The sequence below is a fragment of the Salminus brasiliensis genome, chromosome 23 (assembly GCF_030463535.1).
Source record: "Salminus brasiliensis chromosome 23, fSalBra1.hap2, whole genome shotgun sequence".
NCBI lineage: Eukaryota > Metazoa > Chordata > Actinopteri > Characiformes > Bryconidae > Salminus > Salminus brasiliensis.
Window position 1 is genome coordinate 25,762,624 of NC_132900.1, and position 19,092 is coordinate 25,781,715.

Sequence of the window (19,092 nt, forward strand, 5' to 3'; positions counted from 1 at the left end):
TATGGCTCGTTGGTTGATATTGTGGGTCAGTGCTGGGTCAGTGTTTTGAAGCTCAGCAGAAGAGGGAGTTGAGAAGTGTTTTCATATAATAGAATATTATTATAGGGTCAGTACTTTCCTGGAAACGCTGTCTGTGCTGTTTTGTGACTCTTCATCACATTTGCATTCAGAGTATTGTATAAGTATATATACATATAAAAGCCAGTAAACTCAAGAGCGTGTCTGCAACTGTGGTAGAAGTGTCTAGGTTTGGTCAGTATGTCCTGCACACATGAATTCAGAAACTGAAAGGATTTCAGGACCTCCCATTAGTGGTGAATGGCTTATAGTTGTGTTGTAGATTCATGCTGACATCATGCTGGGTCCATTCACCACCACTGTAAAGAAATCACTCGTTAACATTTTATGCCATTTCAGCTGACGCTCTATTCCGGAGCGACTTGGTGACAGTGGTGGGCCAGTGTAGTGTTAGGAGTCTTGCCCAAGGACTTGTATTGGTGTAGCACAGAATAGTCACCCCGATGGAGAATCAAACCCTGGTCACTGGCAGGTAGTGGTTATCCATTGCACCACACTAACCACAGTTTATCTACAGTGAACCACAATTCCACGCCAAATCCCTCTCTAAATGTGTTCAGAGTGTTTTTTTGACAATATATGGCTGGGTTCTTCAAATCTAGGCCTAAAGGGCCAGTGCCCAACACAGTTTGGTAATTTCCCTGCTTAAACACACGGACTACACCTGGTAATAAGCAGACAATTTGATCCAGGTGTGTGATCCAAGTGGAGAAATCCCCAAACTGTATTGGACCCTGGCCCTCCAGGGCTGGATTTGAAGAACACTGATCTATGGAACTCCCCTTTAACACTTGCCTTGCTCTGCATCCAAGCAAAGATCACTGGAAAACGGCATTGCCAAAAGCTCTTTACTTCTGAAAATAGCAGTGAAATGAACTACAAATGCTCAAAACAGAAAGGTGCTTCAAGATCTAACGCCTTTGGTTAGTTTGTCTTTACATCTTTTTAGCATTTTTCCATAATAATAATAATGAAAAAAAAAATAGTTTTACAGTTACTGCAGTTACTCACGATCAAAAGACATTAGTTGCACATTTTAAACCATTACAAAACACAAACAAAAGATACAACCCATCCAGCTGTCATTCAGGAATTCCACACTTACAATTCCCGACTGCTGCAGATGTGCTCAGCCTCTTTAGAAACAATTTCAAGATTCTCTGTATTTTTTTGGCTCCCCGTTCGGCGTGGGCCGCTTCCTCTTCACGCCACTTTGCTCTGCTGAGAAAAACAACTTAATGAACGAAAGGTACTGGACACCAGTTGGCATTAAGCATAAGTGACCATTAAAATGTTAGAGGATTCTGAAAGTGATCCCCTCCCCTACACTGCCCCTTTATGGTTAATATACAGTACAAGTCCAAATGTTTGTGGACATCCCTTCTATTGAATGCATTCAGCTAGTTTAAGTTGCACCCGTTGCTGACACAGATGCGCAAGTGCACGCATACACACCGCATGTTTGGTCTCTGTAGAGAAGTCAGTTTGCCAATAGGTCCATATAGTGCATATGAATTAGCTTGGCACTGACTGGCTGCCCTGTTTTGCACCTCATTCAAAAAACAGCCAGGCTGAAACACTGTGCAATTTAAGTTACAGGGGCAGGGCTAAACCGCTGTGGGCAGAACAGGTAGGTATGGGTAACAGTGTTGGGTTTTATGACATCACAAAAAACTAGAACAGCTCATTTTTGACATGGGCCCTTTAAAAAGTTGACAACAATGAATGAATGAAAGCTACATTTACATCACATTTAATTGCATCACACACACACACAAACACACACACACACACACACACACACACACACCACAGCTAGCATGCTTGCTAGGCAGCTAGCCAAGCTAGCTTGATGAACAGACAGAGAAGATCCTGACCTTTAACTTGGGTTCTACTCTCCTGTTCCCTCTGGCCGGGGTGAGAATGAGAAGATCCGGAGGAGCTGGATGAGGAGGAGGAGGAGCTGGAGCTGGAGGAAGAATGAGGGAGCGCTTTGCTTGCTTTTTGCTCCTCCCCTAGACCTAACTCAAGGGCCTTTCCTAGAGAGAGGGGTGGGGCATTTCATGAGGGGGGGAGGGGCAACGTGGTAAAAAACTGCACAGTATTTTTCTCTCTAAAGCCAATACTCCAAACGCAGTTTCTTTGAGGATGCTACAGCCATGCACAACAATTTAGAAACACCAAATCTACATACTGTACCTTGAAGATCCATACAATATCACTTAAAGCACAATATGAGCACAGTCATGGTTAGTTCTGAGCCATGCATGCAGAAGATCTCAGCCTATTTACTTGGTCTAAATAAGAACTGCTGATTCTTAACAACCTGTAGTTTTTCCACAAAGCTACTAAAGTGGGCAGGGATGTCAAACAACAGAAGACCTCAATTGAAATTACACTTCTGATGCACACCCAGTCAACTCAACTCAGTGCAAGTAGCGCTGATTACAGCCAATAGCAGTCAGGGGAAGGCCTCCGAACAAACATAACGGTGAACAGGACCAATCACAGTCAGGGGGAGGTCTCTGAACAAATGTAGCAGTGCACCCAGTCAACTCAACTCAGGGCGAGGTCTAAAACACTGAAGGTGATGGTTACGGGATATGTTTCAGAACAAACGTAAGGCTGAATAGAACCAATCTTAGGTCTCCGTAACAATGAGGTTATTTTTTGGTCCAATCGCCGTCAGGGGGGAGGTCTCAGAGTAAACAAGGTGGTAATTAGGCCCAGTTGTAGTCAGGGGGAGATTAAAAACAAACAAGGTGGTGATTATGCCCAATCGCAGTCAGAGGAAAGTCTCAGAACCAATGAGGTTGTGATTAGGCCTAGTCATAGACAGAGGGAGGTCTCATGAAGGTGATGAGTAGGCACAATTGCTGTCAGGGGGAGGTCCCAAAACAGAGATAGCTGTGTTTAGGACCAGTCGCAGTGAGGAGGTGGTCTCAGAACCAATGAGGTTGTGATTAGGTCTAGTCACAATCAGGGGGAGAAACAAACAAAGATTATTATGATTATGCCCAATCGCGGGGGGTGTCTCAGAAAAAATGTAAGAACAATTAGTTTTAAGACTAAGGAAGGATATTAGAACAAAGATGACTCCTAAATGGTTGTGCGAGCATCACTCTAAACTCACTCTCTCTCTCTCTCTCTCTCGCACGCTCTCTACCAGTTAAGATAATCTTTACCACTGAGATGCTTTTGGGAAACAGTGCACCGTTTAGCTGTGCATGCCGCCCCCATTGGAAAACTTAAACCACTGGCTAGAAAATGTTTGGACTAAACCTGTAAAGTCATGAGCAGTAACTTTAACTTCAGAGGCTTTTGAAGTCTAAACTCTGACTAAAAAACCTAGTTAGTTAAACACATTTTAAGAAGAAGAAAAAAAAAAAAACATTATGTACGACTATTAAATAATAAAACCAAAAAAATAAAAACTACAGGACTATGAGTTACTAATTAATGCTGTCAAAGTGTTTAGTATGCAAGAATCACTGCAAACATTTTCTCCTGCAGAAGGAATTAGTAGTTAGTTACGCAAGCAAACATGCAGCAACAAGGACGGTGCAATGATTGGGTTAAAATCAACTCTCCCAAAAAGCAACTACACAGAGCCCAAAGCTGCCACATCCTCAAAAAAGGATGAAACTCATTTATTGGTTTGAAATTTGCTTACAAAGTACACAAAATTCAGTTATATTCATATATCACTTACATTGTTAACCTTGATGCCCATCAGGTTACTTAATAATAACATTAAGACTCAACAAATTTTGGCTGGCATACATGTATCCAGAACAAAAGATCCTACTAGTTTTTTTTAGTTGTTTTTTTTAAAAAAGGAAACTTGCATATCAGTACAATTGGCCTATCACTCTACTAACATTTACAAAGATAGAACGTCAGATGGTCAGACAAGATTATTGACAGGTTTTAAAAGAAAGCAAGGGTTACTTATTCAAATTCAACACTGGTACTCAGATGGAGAAACAAAGTCATGCTTTTGTTAAATACACAATGCACTTTATTCTTCTGTAGCACAAAAGCACTATTCAAAAGACAATGTGCATTTATAAGGAAACTGCGACACGGCAAAGTGCATATGGAACAAAAACGCTAAAAAAGAAAGCACTACTCTCACACCATAGTCCCCAACAAAAGTAAACAGTATATGCACCCTGCACCAAATACTGACAGTCTGGATCATAAATATATTAACAGAAAAAAAATTCAGAGACAACAATAACTTTAATCTAAAAAAATGCTAAGAGGGGGGAAAACAAAGTACATACATCTGAGCAATAATAGTCCTAACTCTGCTAAGAGCTCAAATTTGTGCCGAGTAGGCTCCAGCATATTACTTGTGTTCCAGTCGGAGGAGGTGTTCCTTACCATTTATGGTTAATGACTTTAACTGTCCGTCTTCTTCGACCTCTACTCGTTCCTGCCCGTTCTCTACGATTCTGCAATAGAAAGAGGACAAAAATTATTTGTAAAAAAAAAAAAAAAGCAACAATACAGAACTAATTTTACTTTTAAATTTAAATCCCAATGACCAAAAAGATGGTCATTATAAACATCTACTTGTCCAAATAGGTTTGTTTTATATTCTCCATATAAATAAAGGTGCTGTGTTCTGATTGGCTGTCCTGTACTGTACCTGATTCAAAGAGCAGTCAGTCAACAAAAACATCAGTGTAAATGGATGGGGCTTTAACCAGGGATGAGCAATTAGTCCAAAATAAACAGAAACAGACTTTCAAACCCTCTAATAAACGTAATCTTGCCCATGTTGATCATTTAGATTTTTTTTATCATTTAGATTTTTTTTTAATTGTCATCACTTTCCCAACTGTGCACCCATTGTTCATGCACTGTCTCTTTAAAATCATATTACTGCATGTGATGTTACGTGACAACGTCCTGTCCAGTCTGGAGAACTCCAACACTGAGCCAACAGAGCAACTCCAGCAGCTTATATAATGGTTCATTGATCGTAATCAAGGCAAAATGTTTAATTAATCTTGATATTGATTTGAGATCAATACACCCAGCAGTAGGCTTAACTGCTAAACATTTGTGATGTTTCCATACTACATCCAAAGCTTGTTTAAAAAAAAGAAAAATTGCCAAACACAAATGTCAATACAAAAAGACTTGGTCTAGACCGTTTACATCACAATAATTAAAGCAGGTTTGTCCAGAGATCATACCTTTTTGTAGTAATTTTCCTGCCATTGACGTATTTGGTAGATGTGGACACTGAGCGGAAATTTCCCATGCTGCTGCCACCTCCCCCGAAGGAGGTGGAGGAGAAAGAGGTGAATCCCCCTCCTCCCAACTGCCCCATATGACCCATATGCCCCATGTGACCCATATGCCCCATGTGACCCATATGCCCCATGTGGCCAAAACCTGAAACACACAAACACACAAAGACAATGTTTATACTGTATGGGCACCCGGATGTCTGAGATTTGAAAGAAGTTCCATCAATTATTACCTTTAATAAGGTACTACTTGACCTATTAACACACTGACCTCCTCCATTTATCTAATATCTGCAGGATGTTATTTGTTAGGTTAATAGCGTTGTATTAAAACCTTTATTAAAAGAATCCTCACGATGTAAACAATATTTATTCATAAATAATATCTAAGCCAAATCCTTGTAAGGTAATGTCTAGGTAAGCATATGCAAGAGAGGGTCTGTATGCTTAGACTCAAAGGTGTGTATGTATGCATGTGTAAAACACAGATTGCTACACCTTACAGAAAATATAGAATATAGAAACCATATCTGATATTAAGAGTCTCAATAATCAAAATGCCCAGTAGTAAATGTTTGTTTTTTGGGGGGCAATTTTTGTCATCACTGACTGAAATTCAGGCTTATTTTATAAACAGACAGGGGAACCAAAAACTAAATCAGAAAAAACACAGCTAGAACCTGATTTTATGTTGTTATCTTATTACTACAATAGTGTAAAAACTTACTGCTTCATGTTGATTTATTACTCTTAATCTTTTTGCATGGCATTTCATATTTTTTTTAATGGCTGACCTGCATCAAAAGAAGAAAAAGTTGGTCCAAATGAAGGGAAGCCTCCGAACCCCCCGAAAAATGAGCCACCCGTTCTGCTCCTGCTCATGCCGCGCTGTTGGTGCCGCCGCCCACCACCAAAGAAGAAATCATCACTAAACGGATCGCCCCCTGCAAGAAGTCACAACAAAGACAACAGCTCCACTTTCAAATGTGTCACTCCTACATACTGAAAAAGCAGGTCTGTGACAGAATGAGAAATGCTGTAACTCTAGAGTCCACAGCTCCAGTACTGGAGGGCTGGTTGGTAGCTGCCTTCCTCAAACACACCTGATATAACTCATCAGTTACTTATGAGACAAAGTGGGTGTGCTTGTGCAGGGCAACCACCAAAATTAGCAGGAAACCAGAACTCCAGGACTGGAGCGGTGTGCCCCTGCATCTAGATCAAATTGATATATATATTTTTTGCAAGCTATATATTTACATGCTTTTGCAAATTTGGCTTTTGATGTATAACTAGATACTATAGTCAACTTAAGCTAAGAGCTGTATTTAAAAATTGCAAAATGCAAAAGTAAATTTCTCCGTATTTAAGTCTGACTCACCAAAGAAATCAGCAAACGGATCTTGACCACCAAAGAACTCCCTGAAGACATCTTCTGGATTGCGGAATGTAAATCCTTCGAAGGGATCACCGTTATGATAATGTCCTCCTTTAAAGTGGAGAGTAACAGAGAGGAAACGAAACATAAGCCTGTGTGGTAGTTCTACTTCATGCAGCTTCTAAATGAAGAACATTACAGTAAATCTACAGTATTACTTTACAGTAAGCCAACAGAGTCAGCACACTGCTGTGTCAGTACTATTGAACTGTTTCAGTTTCAGTCAATTCAATTGGTAATGTATTATGTTATGATGTTAATCAATTATTAAAAGACATTTACCTCCTCCCCTTCCTGATAAGCCTTCTTTACCATACCGATCATAAAGACTCCGCTTGTCAGCTGCAGAAAAACAGGACAGGAAGATTACTTACAACTGTGACCTTACTTTTAGCAAATCAATGAGAAAAACAAACAAACAAAAAAACCCAAAACAGAGCACTTTACTGTTTGTGTGATTTGTGCAATGTTTTGAATGCATGCAATTCAGCCAATTTAAAATATTCCACTACTCATAATATTAACATCTTTAAATTGTTTAAATTGGAAATTTGTGTGACTAACTACTTGAGCAATGCCCCATTTCTTGGGACATTTGGCTTGGTAAGTACCAAGTATACTCCAGCAACTGTGGCAGAGCCACCACTGACTTGGTTACAAGAGTTAATAGACATTAAAATGCTTAAAATGCTAAAGATAGATAATAAAATTTCCCCTCAAAATTTCACAAACAAAAAAATTTAACTGATCAACTTGTCCACACTCCTAAACGAACAACTTGTAAGCACAGGTGGTCCGATATTCCATTTATTAAAACCAAAGACTAGAGATGAAACAATAACATCAGGGCCTACCGTCAGAGAGAACTTCATAAGCCTCAGAGATCTCTTTAAACTTCTTATCAGCCTCGTCCTTGTTGTCTGGGTTCTTATCTGGATGCCATTTTAAAGCTAGTTTTCTGTACCTACAGAAGAAAACGAGACAAAAGAGTTCAGCACACAGTCCAAAGTCTTACAGGTTAAAATCTGGGCTAAGGAACAAAATATAATCAAAAACAGGAAATAAGGAAAAATAGTGTTTATTATTATTTGCATTCCTGTTCTGTTTCTACAGCTGTGCTGGTAAAAATGAGCACAAACACTGCCCAACAGTGAACAATAAAGACACTTACGCTTTCTTAATATCTTCAGGAGATGCAGTCTTTTGCACTCCTAAAATCTGGTAATACTCCACCATGGCTTCACGCAAACCCTTAGTTCAAGCTGTGACGACCTAAATCAAACAAACACAAACATTTAATTAGACGCATCTCAATAAAGAACACACTGAATGAAGCCTGTAGTTTAAAGAACACTACTTAAGCAAGATTTCAATTAAAGCAGCACTATGCATGAATTGGCATTACTTGCTCCTGATTGTTTTAGGTGGATCTGTGGAAGCGCAAACTAAACACAGGCTTTTCTGGATGAGAGATAAAGAAATTATATTACAAGTGAAAGAATCGCATGGTCTGAGGCAGTAGAGTCATCTTACAGGATTTTACACCAATATAACTTGGGTTACGCAGTTCTTGGGAGTTCTGTCCTGCCTGCTTTATACAGTGTTACACAGTTACACAGTGCAGTTAGTAGAGCTGGGCGATATCTGCTTCACTTCATCTAATTAAACCAGTCTAATGACACTGTCTGTAATGAAACCTGCAGCTGATCAGTGTTTATTAAGCACCAACAGTATTCTCAATATGCTTAGAAAAGCATATTGTGTATCATAACAAAATGTATCACAATACGATAAAATATCATCATATTGCCCAGCTCTAGCAGTTAGCAGTGTGTCGAACCAGAGTAGCAACAACAGAGACGCTATTCACCACATTAGTCACTTGAGCATTAAAATAATTAGACAATTTGTCATAGATAGGTCATATCAATAATGAGGCAATTACAAAGACAATGATCATTACAAGGTGTGCAATTTCTGAATTCTAAATTAGACGTCATATGGAGGTCCTTGAGGACCGGATTGAGAACCACTATTCCAAATAAACCATAAGTGCCTTTTGAATCAGGCAGCCGATCCAAACTACAGAGATCTTCATGAACATACATCGGCCTTTTAGTCCCAGTAACACAAACAGCCTCTTTAATTTCGCAGTAGGTGTTGCAGTCTCCATGGCGATCAGGAGGAGCGTGCAAGAACTCCGCCCACAAGACGATGCCGGTAATTACCACAAATTCTCCTCTTTTCCAGGACTTTATTAGGAAAGGTGTTGAAATTCCTGTCTGTGGTAATCTAATCTACAGCAGTGTGCAATAATTCAGGCACCCCTGTTCAACATGTCTGTTACTGTAAACAGTTAGGATGAACTGGTCTTCAAAAGGAGGAGAGAAAGAAAAGGACACAGACATTTATGTAAAGAACCCCTTTCCAAATGTTAAACAAAGGAGGTGGATCAATCATGCTGTGGGCTTTTATTGCAGTCAGTGGCACACAATAAACTAGACTACCTCAAAGAGCTGCAAGCTGAAGGTTTTGCTACTGCCTGGACAATAGTCCCCTGACCTGAACATCCTCAGATAGGCACATAAAAAAAATGGCTATGAGGTATCAGATGTGCCCCTGTTACTCTTTCTGAATAAACACAGGAACCACATCCATGTCCTCCAGTAAAAGGTAGCATACTCGGACATGAGCTGGGGGGAAAGATGATGTATACTATATTATATAATATAACCTTGGACAAAAGTATTGGGACACTGCTCATTTCTTGTTTCTTCCCAAATCAAGGGTATTCAAAAAAACCCAGCTTTAGAGGGATTTAATTTAGTGGGAGAAGGTGGCTTTCTACTACATTTTGGAGGAGCATTGCTGTAAGGATCTGATTGCATTCATTGACAAGCATGTTCGTGAGGTCAGGATGTTGGATGATCACCACCTCAACTCATCCCCACTTCATCTCAAAAGTATTGGATGGAGCACCAACCATCAATGTTCTCAGACACAGTTCTTCCACTGCTCCACAGCTCAATGCTGCTGGGGGGCTTTACACCCCCCTCTAGCCCACGCCTGGCATTAGGCAGCATGGTGCCAATAGGTCCATGTTTACTGGCAGTAAGTCGTCTATTAAGAGACTAGCCAAGCTGTGCTTTTGCTCTTTTTTGTGTGCATTTTCACATCAGACTTAAAGTAACTGAACGCGTTCATTACAAGGGGTGTCCACAAACATTTGGACATATATCTGTTGTTTAGCATTAGCAACTGCAGTCTCCACACAGACCTCCTCTGTGCTTCACGGGTGACTGAATCTCCCTACTCTTCAGCACGGAGCTCAGCGGAGAGCCTCGAAGCGAATTCGCTCGTATAATAAGCTGCTGTTGTGTTTATATATGAACATACATCCACTGACCACATCTTAAACATCACTCCGTCGTCGTGGGGGCACTTTCTATTTCACAGACACAGGAAACCCCCGGAGGCTGCATCGTTATGTTAGCTATCGCTATCCTGCATTAGCCAGCTAGCGCTAGCTTCCTCATCGCACTGCAAAACAAGCTGGATTTCCAGGTGAACAGCATTTAAAACGGACCTTCTCTATACAGTTCCTCCACAGTCACGTACCTTTTTCACTGCCAACGGCAGGTGCAACCCTCTCCGAGCGGCGTTTCACTGAGTTTATCCCTAAAACGGTTTGTTTTTCAGGCGTACTTGCTAATACAACGAAAGCTCCCTTCCAGAGTGGCTGTGCGCATGCGCGAAATGCGATAATGTGGCTGATTAACCTGCTGGTTTATGGCGCAACGTCCTGTAAAGGATCCGGGTGCGTCCCAAATCTCACACCCTCACTCCAAACACTACGCAGAAAGGTGGAGAAATGCTTAGCGATATAAACTTACAGGAAGCATGATCATTACTTTACTATACTACAACAGTACCGCTGTGTCCCAAATACATAACGCCAGTATGTAAATTAGTAGCAATGCGAGCCTTATTGCAGTATGTGAAGTGTACAAGTGCCTGTATTGGGACGCGACCTATCTCGTATGCCTATCTAGTAAGCTTTACGGTTCAAATGGGCAAATGGATTGATTTTCTAAGCGAAAATTAATATCTTATATATATGATACATTTAATGAATCACAACATATCAAATGTGCCATAACATTTGTGTTTCCCACATTTAAGTTTTATGTTTTTCCTCAATATATTAAATCAATATATTAAATAAAGCAATAAACAGTATTTGCATATATTTGTATACATGTATACAATATATACACATTAACGAAAATGTGATTGACAGCTGATGGCAACTGTATATTTTAGTAGAAACGAACGAGGAATTCTGGGCCAGGGCAGATATCTGCTATTTCTAGTGACCATATCTTACAACAAACAATTATTATTATTATTATTATTATTATTATTATTATTATTATTATTATTATTTGACTTTTTTACTCATACATTTTCTATTAAATCTCCAAATTTCAAAGACCAAGAAATTTGTAGTGGCTTGTATGTATAAGGAAAGGGCTCCCTCTATTGGTCCTGCATGACCCTACACACCTCACACACATTAATATGCCTGAGTGAGAAGCCTTTGGTTGTCTGAATGAAATAATATTAAATATGTGTGGAGTGATGGAACTCAAACCAATCCATTAGGATGAGTTGGAAAGGCAGAACTAATCAACTATGTTGTCACATGGCTAATTGCAATCAAACCCTCCTTGCAGCAATGTTCCAACACCCATCTTCCCACAGCAAGGGGGACAAACTCTCTATTAATATAATTGATTTTATCAGAAAAGCTGGAAGAGCCGGTTCATACAAACATTAGGGAATAGTTACACGCATTTTAACACTGGGGTTCGTGAGACCTCTGAAGGTGTCCTGTGGTATTTTGCACCAAGATTCTTTAAGTTCTGTGAGGTGGGTTTTCCTATGGATCGCATCAATGAACCTTGGGCACCCATGACCCTGTAGCCAGTTCACTGGACTGTTCTTTCTTGGAGTACTTTTGGTAGGTACTGACCACTGCCTACCGGTAACACCACACAGGACCTGCCTGATGTTCTGAGCCAGCCGTCTAGCCATGAAAATTCGGCCCTACGAGCAGGACAATTCTTACCCATTTGTCCTGCTTCCTCACTCTTCACTCACTTATATCACACTCGTATTTTGCCTCCCCTTTTGAAACATTGATAAAATTCTCATTTTACAAAGAAAGTAGTGTCCCGCACTTGATGGGCAGTGAAGGCCTGCTGTAGACAATACGGGACAGGACAGGAGCGTAAAGCTGAAGACACTGACTGGCATTAGCCCCAAGTCACAATGTTAAGTCCCATTGAGCACAATATCTTAGAAATCTGGGTCAGAACAGGGAATAGCGGAGGAAACAGGTGCTGCTTTTGTGCTCTAATGCTCATCTGCATCTTGTTACGCAGGGTTGTAAAACAGCTCAACAGCTCAAGTGCTTTGTCATGACCGCTCTCATGGCTTATACAGTCCAGATGCTGCTAGCACTTTAGCAACAGAACGGGTTCACATGCTAATCACAACGAGGAGTTATTTCTCCTGAGGAAACATCAAAAGAAGTGCATTTCTGGACAAACCATGGCAATGTTTACTACTGTAGCAAGACTCACTGAGCTAGCACCGTTTACATGCAAGGTTAAAGTGATAGTTCATGCTAATTTACACAGTTTTCACACTGTGGTCGCCAAAACACTTCTGAAGCTCTTCGGAAATTACACACTGAAGCTATAACGCTAATGTAGCTTTCTATTAACCCCAATTAGCATGATGTTCCAAATGTTTTTTAGTGCTAGAATTGATTAGCTTCAGAAACTAGCATATTTTGTGTTTTGCACTCTGGTATACTGGTCAACCAGCACCACACCAACACCAGACCAGCATTAACACTCTTCTGTTTGGTTTGTTTATTTGTTGTTGTTGTTGTTGTTTTTAATCAAGGTAACCTGCTAACTATTACCTACGTAACTCCCTGTGGTTAGTAATGACTTAAACAATTAGCATATTATACAAATAGCTGTCGGTTTGACAAGCTGAAAACAAGCTATGGGGGCCACAATTGAAACGATTGGATTGGGAATCTCGTCCTGGGTTCGAGTGGTGTCCGAAATTAGCAAATATAATTTGTACCACATGTAAACTGCACGCGAACAGTCAAAGTCAAGTTGGAAACTTGGGATTCTAGATGATACACGAGTTTACGTGTTTTCCAAATATTTTTAAAGTCAGTTTTTAATCATATTATTTTTTGTTCAATTCTAATGTTTAGTTGACTTATATTAATTCCTTTCATTTGACATTTCACAGTGTTTGTGGACGTCTTGGGATATCCTATGGATCTCCTTGCTTAGTCTGCGGATCTTCCAACAAGCACCCAACGGAGTGAAGCTGTATTTACTAGTTAACTATATGGTCAATACCACCTTCTGATGAGCACTCAAACCCAGCATCAGACTTAATGGATCGGACTTCCGAGCTGGATGGACATTCAAATGGATTTTTAACCTAAGGGTGAAAACCCTTATGAGAGTAGCATAAGCATTCTTTCAAAGAATGTCGGAACTGGGAAATCTCAATTTTCCCACGTGAATGGCCAAAAAAGTCATATTTGCATATTCGCTTTCACACCTTACCACCAATGACGCTACACAGCTCAAAACAACAGTTGCTGCAGAGAGAGCTCCCAAATTCAAGTTGTTATTTTGCCCAAGATTAAAAATTACAATATGTCAAAAAACTCGTAACAACCCAACAGTGATAGGCATGCAGTTTTTGCACAATGCTAATCAGCATATGCAAACGTTCATTACTTTTTTTACGTATTTTTTTTACGTATTTGTCACTGTACAGTGTACACTGTACAGCGAAATGTGTCCTCCGCATTTAACCCATCTGGTAGTGAACACACACTCACACACACACGTGTTAGGGGCAGTGAGTACACACACACACACCCAGAGCGGTGGACAGCCAACTCCAGCGCCCGGGGAGCAGAGAGGGTAAAGGGCCTTGCTCAAGGGCCCAACAGTGGCAGCTTGCCGAGCCCGGGAATCGAACCCACAACCCTGTTATCGATAACCTCTAACCGCTGAGCCACCACTGCCCCTACTTGCTAGCTACGTTAGCCTTGTAGTGCCAGTGTAAAATCCAAAAAAGCAAACGTCAGACACAACAACACAACCAACCATCATCTGAGACAGTGATGTCCGCTCTGTAAATCAAAATGATTTACCACATAGAATTTTTTTATAAACCGCAGAACTACAGATGGTGGCAGCTATGTTGGGCTATTAGCTTTTCCTGTATATGCGTGAAAGGTGTAGCTAGAGACACTGGGAGAAGCGTGTGCTACTGCAATGCCCTCAAACCCATGTGTACTCTTTTTATTTAGTGGTGTGGTTCTCTGCGCTGTGTTTTTATGTAGTGGGAGCTGTTTCTGCGACTGACCATTCGCCCATAAAACCATTAAAAAAGGGAGGCAAAGAGCATGGACTCCTGCTTCATGTCAGCTACACATCCAGGTAGCACGGGTGTGTAAAAGATGAAAGCAAGGCTACATCGGATATAATCAGTTTTTACAAAAACAGACCGAATGTTTATAAAATTAACAGAGTTCTAAAATTTGAAAAACTGCAGCATGAACTCATTAAATCGCTCTATGCTGGGATGTACCGTGGTTTGTCCCAGAGCCCAGTGTGAGTAAAGCTAAGCAGAATACTTAGATAACACATATATAAGGGCAAATATATTACAACATGTGAGTGATATATTCCTTCACTTAACATAATATATTGAAATATGAGTCAGAAGTCCAATATATTGCATTTTTTGTATAGGACTGGTGTGTGAGAGGCTGCCAGTGGTATTGCTTGCTGCCTTCTTTGTGATTATGGTAACTTTGACATAGTGCTGAGGCCTTCTGCATAAAAAAAAGAAAGATACACAGATGTGCCACAGAGAACAAAGCAAGCCAGATGTTCCTGAGAGAAACGAACTGCAGGAGGAGGACATCAGAAGACCTTTCGTGCTTTACTCACATTGGCACTGCGGTAAGATACAGTAGAAGCAGTATAGTAGACCTAGAACCTGGTCGTTGGAGCTTGGGGCAGCTTCGGCAAATGATGCAGGTCCAGGTGGAGTATATATTAAAGGCAGCAGGAATCTGTAAGTCTGTAAGTCACTGATTTGTATCATTGATTTATAATGAAATGCAAAACCTGCTTTTAACTGTTGAAGTAAGACCATTTTGTGTTGGAATTTGACCTCGGCCTTTAACCCATCTGTGCAGTGAACACACCGCCGGTGGGCAGCCATTGTCGCGGCACCCAAGAAGCAGACAGGGTGAAGGTCCAACAGTGGCAGCCTTCCAAGCCCGGGTACTGAACCCATAAGGGTGCTCTGGTGCTCTAACCACTGAGGTAGTGCAGATAGCAGTGTAGCAGTTAGAGGAACGTGACACAGTGTTATGACTATGCCAATCAGTAAATACTGAAATCCTACTCAATTCCAACCTTTGACAAATGAGAGCTAATTTACAAGCAGTTAACCGACTAGCTGGCTAGCTATTTGCTAATGTTACAGCATAACAGTGCAGTGTAGTAGCAGCTAGCAATGCCAGTAAGCATCTCTCAAAGCGGGATATGTACAAGTCACTGTTGCTGTAAGCAGAACTTAGTATTAGAGGAAATTGTACAGATTTTTCCCCACAGTTTTAGCATAATTAAGATGTTAACAACCTCAAAAAGTGGGAAGCTTGCCAACTTGGACAGAGTTGGTGCTAACGACCAGACCTCTGAAGATTTAAGTTTAATGCCTCTAAAAGCTCCATCACTGATTTGTATTTAATTATTACATGAAATCATGACAAATGCAATATTTTTTAGAAGGTTTTGGGCTCAAAATATATAGAGATCTGAAAATCATCAACATTACATATAAAACTTAATAGACTGGTCTATTTTATTACTGGTGAGTTTCAATAGTAAATATAATGGATAATCTAAGACGATACGTTTCTTCGGACACCAAAAACACTCTGAATGGCTCTCTTTTCAAACATTTGTTCAGGTGTGTGGAGAGCAGCCCCCGAAACTGACTTTGGGACCTACTGCCACAGAGCCATGTTGGTTTGCCAAGGCTTGCACTGTGTTCTTTATGAGGAAGGCTTAGCTAGCATAAATCTACCAAGTTCTACTCAGGGCCTCAAAAGTCACATCTTCTCTTTCTCTCCAGTCCCCTCGGGACGCTGAAATCTATTTTTATCCCAGGTTATTAAATAACAGCTCATGAGAAGGCAAAATCAAAGTCAGGCTGAATAATCGATCCAGACGCTCTTAACTCTATAATTAGAAGTAGGCTAAGTGCCTTAATCAGTGTGTGTGCTGGGGAAGGGTGGGTGGAGGGGGCTGAGAGAGCCTTCCTCTGTCTCCATGAAAGTCTTTAAAGTTGTCACTAGATGCTTAAGAGTCAGACATGGAGGAGGCAGTGTATTAGACATGTAGTAGAATCACTTATTTGGATTCCAAAAGACACAAACGCTATCGGCTAACAGTTAGCCTTCAGTCACATTTGAACTCATTCTAATTGACTGAGGAAGAGTAGCGAATGTGGATGTAGTCAATACGACATTAGACCTTGCGTCTATAGTTCAGGTAAGAGCCTACAGCAGGGATCACTTGCTGAAAAACACCAAAGCTATCTCAAGCTAATTAAGCCGATTAAACTTGTAGACCAGCTTAGCTGGTTGACCAACATATGTTATACTTTGAGCGTGACAGGTTAGCTGGTCTATTAGAATGACCAGTCGGTTGCCTGTTGGCAGGATCAGCTTGACCAGTTAACCAATTTTACCTTGTCCAACTTGCCAACCATCTCTCAGACCAGCAAGACATAAGTTAATTTTGAATGAGAGCTCTGAAGCTAATGTTGCCAACAAGTACTAGACCCTTATAGTCACCAGTTAGCATCATCACCTGCCTCAAACTGTGACAGATTGTTAGGCACGCTCTCAAATAAATATATTATATTGTGATATTCACTGTTGTCTAAAAAATGGGCAATTGTGGGGTAATTTAGGCCTAAAGATTATACATAAATAACTATAACAGCTGTAAATGTACATTTGCCTTGCATCTCCAGTGCAAAAGTAAAGAAGCTAAACATGGCTTGGCTGATCAACTGCATTTGAAGTAAGGAGGAAATTGAGCACATCAGATGTGCGACTGAACCTTTGCATAACAGCACTGGGAGAATGCAAACCTTCACTGTGCTGGGACTCTATAAGACTGCACCTGGAGAGCCATTTTCTTTTAAGGCAAAAAAAGGCATTAAATGCTTGATCACATTTTCACTTACCTTCACTTCCTCTGCCCACCAGCAGAGGGCTTCACAGGACCTTGTGCATCATCACTTTGGAACCATAGTAAGTCATAGCACAACCTAAGGCTGGCTGGCTTTCTCAAGAAACGTACCAATGAAGTCAGTGTGCTTTTGGTTAACACTGTGTTTTTTGAGGCCTTTTGGTCAGTGAGGCATGTGAAATGTTACAGCTGACCAATTACTGGCTGTTTTGCCTGGTCAACACATCGCTAAACAGCTAAACACAATTCCAGTGGCCATTAGAACCCTGTCTCATGTCTTTAACTTGGGAAATTACACAAGCAGTCCTTGTGATTGGTAAAGTGTGAAGAGCTTGAGCATTGACTTTGCTTTAACATGAAGGATTCCGACTTGGTGGTTAAGTGAAAGTGACTGAGAATGAACTTTTGTCTCTTTTTCTGAATGGTTTCCTGGACACAAACCCTTAATGGGCAGCTCATTGAGAGCGGATGAGAGAGGGGAATGGACGAGAGGAAGAGGAAGAGGTAGAAGACGAGTGTAAGTCATGCCGCTTTTAGCCCACACTGGGGCTACGCGGATTGAAATGAGCTGAAAAGTCACATTTGCCAAGTCAAACGGCTACAGAGATCTCAGTGTGGCCATGCTGTAGAGGGGACTAATCAGGTTTAATAACGCTCTCTGCTTTAGAGTAGCCACGCTTAATGAGAGCCTATATTAAGGGCAGTGGTAATCATTTAAATGGTGAATTCAGATAGATTCAGCCATTGAAGTAGTTGCCTAATATGTATATATGCACATATATGTATGTATTTTGCAAAACATCATGAGCTTAAAGCAGCCCTTTACCCAACAAGGAACATGTGGTAGCAGTTCACAAAAACAAAAACAATACTAGTACTAGAAAAAGTGGTTTTGCCCCATTTCTGCAGTTTGTACCAATTTTACTCCTTAATCCCAGTGTATGTTTGGTGTCAGAAATTTGTTTATTTAGTTTTGCATGAGAGTTATCAGCCTAATGTAGCTGACAAGTTGCTAGTGGAAGCTAGCACAAAGACACATAGCATAGCTAAAAACAGTAGTAGCAGATATCTTAAAGTCTGATACACTGATACAGTGTCAGAAACCATGTTAGCAAGTCTATTAGAGATCACCGGTCACCTCCATATGGTTTGAGAAGAGATGACTTGTTAGCTAGCTTAGTTAGCCTCCTAACTCCGATGTAAAATAAATTAAGCAAACTTAATTATCGTAGCAAAATAGTTATGGTAAAATGGTGGCAAATCTAAAAAACCTTAAGGTACTATATTGCTTTCGCTGGGAGCTGGTTTCAGATGGTCTAAGCTGGTCTTTGCTGAAAATCTGGAAAAGCATAGCCTACGCTGTTAAGTCAGCCGGTTAACCTGCTCTAGCGCCATAGCGTATGTTTCATTTGGGCTTGAGGGACTAGCTGGTCTATCAGCTTGACCAACTTGACCAAGCGGCTCGTCAAGGTGGTCAACCTGTTGGGTTAGTTTGGTAAAGCTGGTTGACTGGTTGAGCATATTGGTGGACCAGTGTGGTCACGTTGGTGGACCAGTGTGGTTATAAGCTTGGTCATACTGGTTGTCTAGCTTGGCCAGGATGTTCATGATTGTAGACGAGCTAAACCATCAAACTCAAGGTAAAACATACCCTACGCTGGTCAAGAACTATACTGTTCAACCACCTTATCCATCATAACCAGCTGGTAAACAGATCATTATGTATTAGACACACACTGACCAGTGCACTAGAATGATTAGCATCCAGACTGTGCTACAGCTATAGATTTGTCAGAAAGCGCTACCGTTCCAGCACAGTCTGTCATCCCAAGGATCCATACAATACAATTATGGTATGTGCTGTACAAACCTCGTCTACTCATTTCTGTCAATCATGTAAAGAACACACACCCTG

General features: G+C 40.7%; 1 protein-coding gene across 2 annotated transcripts; it reads right to left on the reverse strand.

Annotated features, from left to right (window-relative positions):
• Positions 1–912: 912 nt before the first annotated feature.
• Positions 913–10,545, reverse strand: dnajb6a (DnaJ heat shock protein family (Hsp40) member B6a). Of its 2 annotated transcripts, none has more exons than XM_072669123.1 (10): positions 10,402–10,545; positions 7,955–8,055; positions 7,638–7,747; positions 7,066–7,125; positions 6,727–6,834; positions 6,140–6,289; positions 5,289–5,490; positions 4,468–4,538; positions 1,956–2,117; positions 913–1,296 (listed from the first exon to the last, which is right to left on the reverse strand). In XM_072669123.1, the coding sequence occupies exons 2-10, from the start codon at positions 8,017–8,019 to the stop codon at positions 1,229–1,231; spliced, it is 996 nt and encodes a 331-aa protein (XP_072525224.1). In that variant the 5' UTR covers positions 8,020–8,055; positions 10,402–10,545; the 3' UTR covers positions 913–1,228. The 2 variants fall into 2 exon arrangements, with proteins under 2 accessions (XP_072525224.1, XP_072525223.1); XM_072669122.1 differs by having other exon boundaries at positions 913–1,299.
• Positions 10,546–19,092: the final 8,547 nt, after the last annotated feature.

What these genes read in the sequence shown, in the direction of transcription:
- dnajb6a (XM_072669122.1), bottom strand. Translation starts at nt 8,019, where the DNA reads ATGGTGGAGTATTACCAGATTTTAGGAGTGCAAAAGACTGCATCTCCT. An exon ending in AGGAAAATTACTACAAAAAG is followed by an intron (nt 4,539 to 5,288) that starts GTATGATCTCTG and finishes TTTCTATTGCAG; the next exon opens with AATCGTAGAGAACGGGCAGG. An exon ending in GAGTAGAACCCAAGTTAAAG is followed by an intron (nt 1,300 to 1,955) that starts GTCAGGATCTTC and finishes TGTTTTTCTCAG; the next exon opens with CAGAGCAAAGTGGCGTGAAG.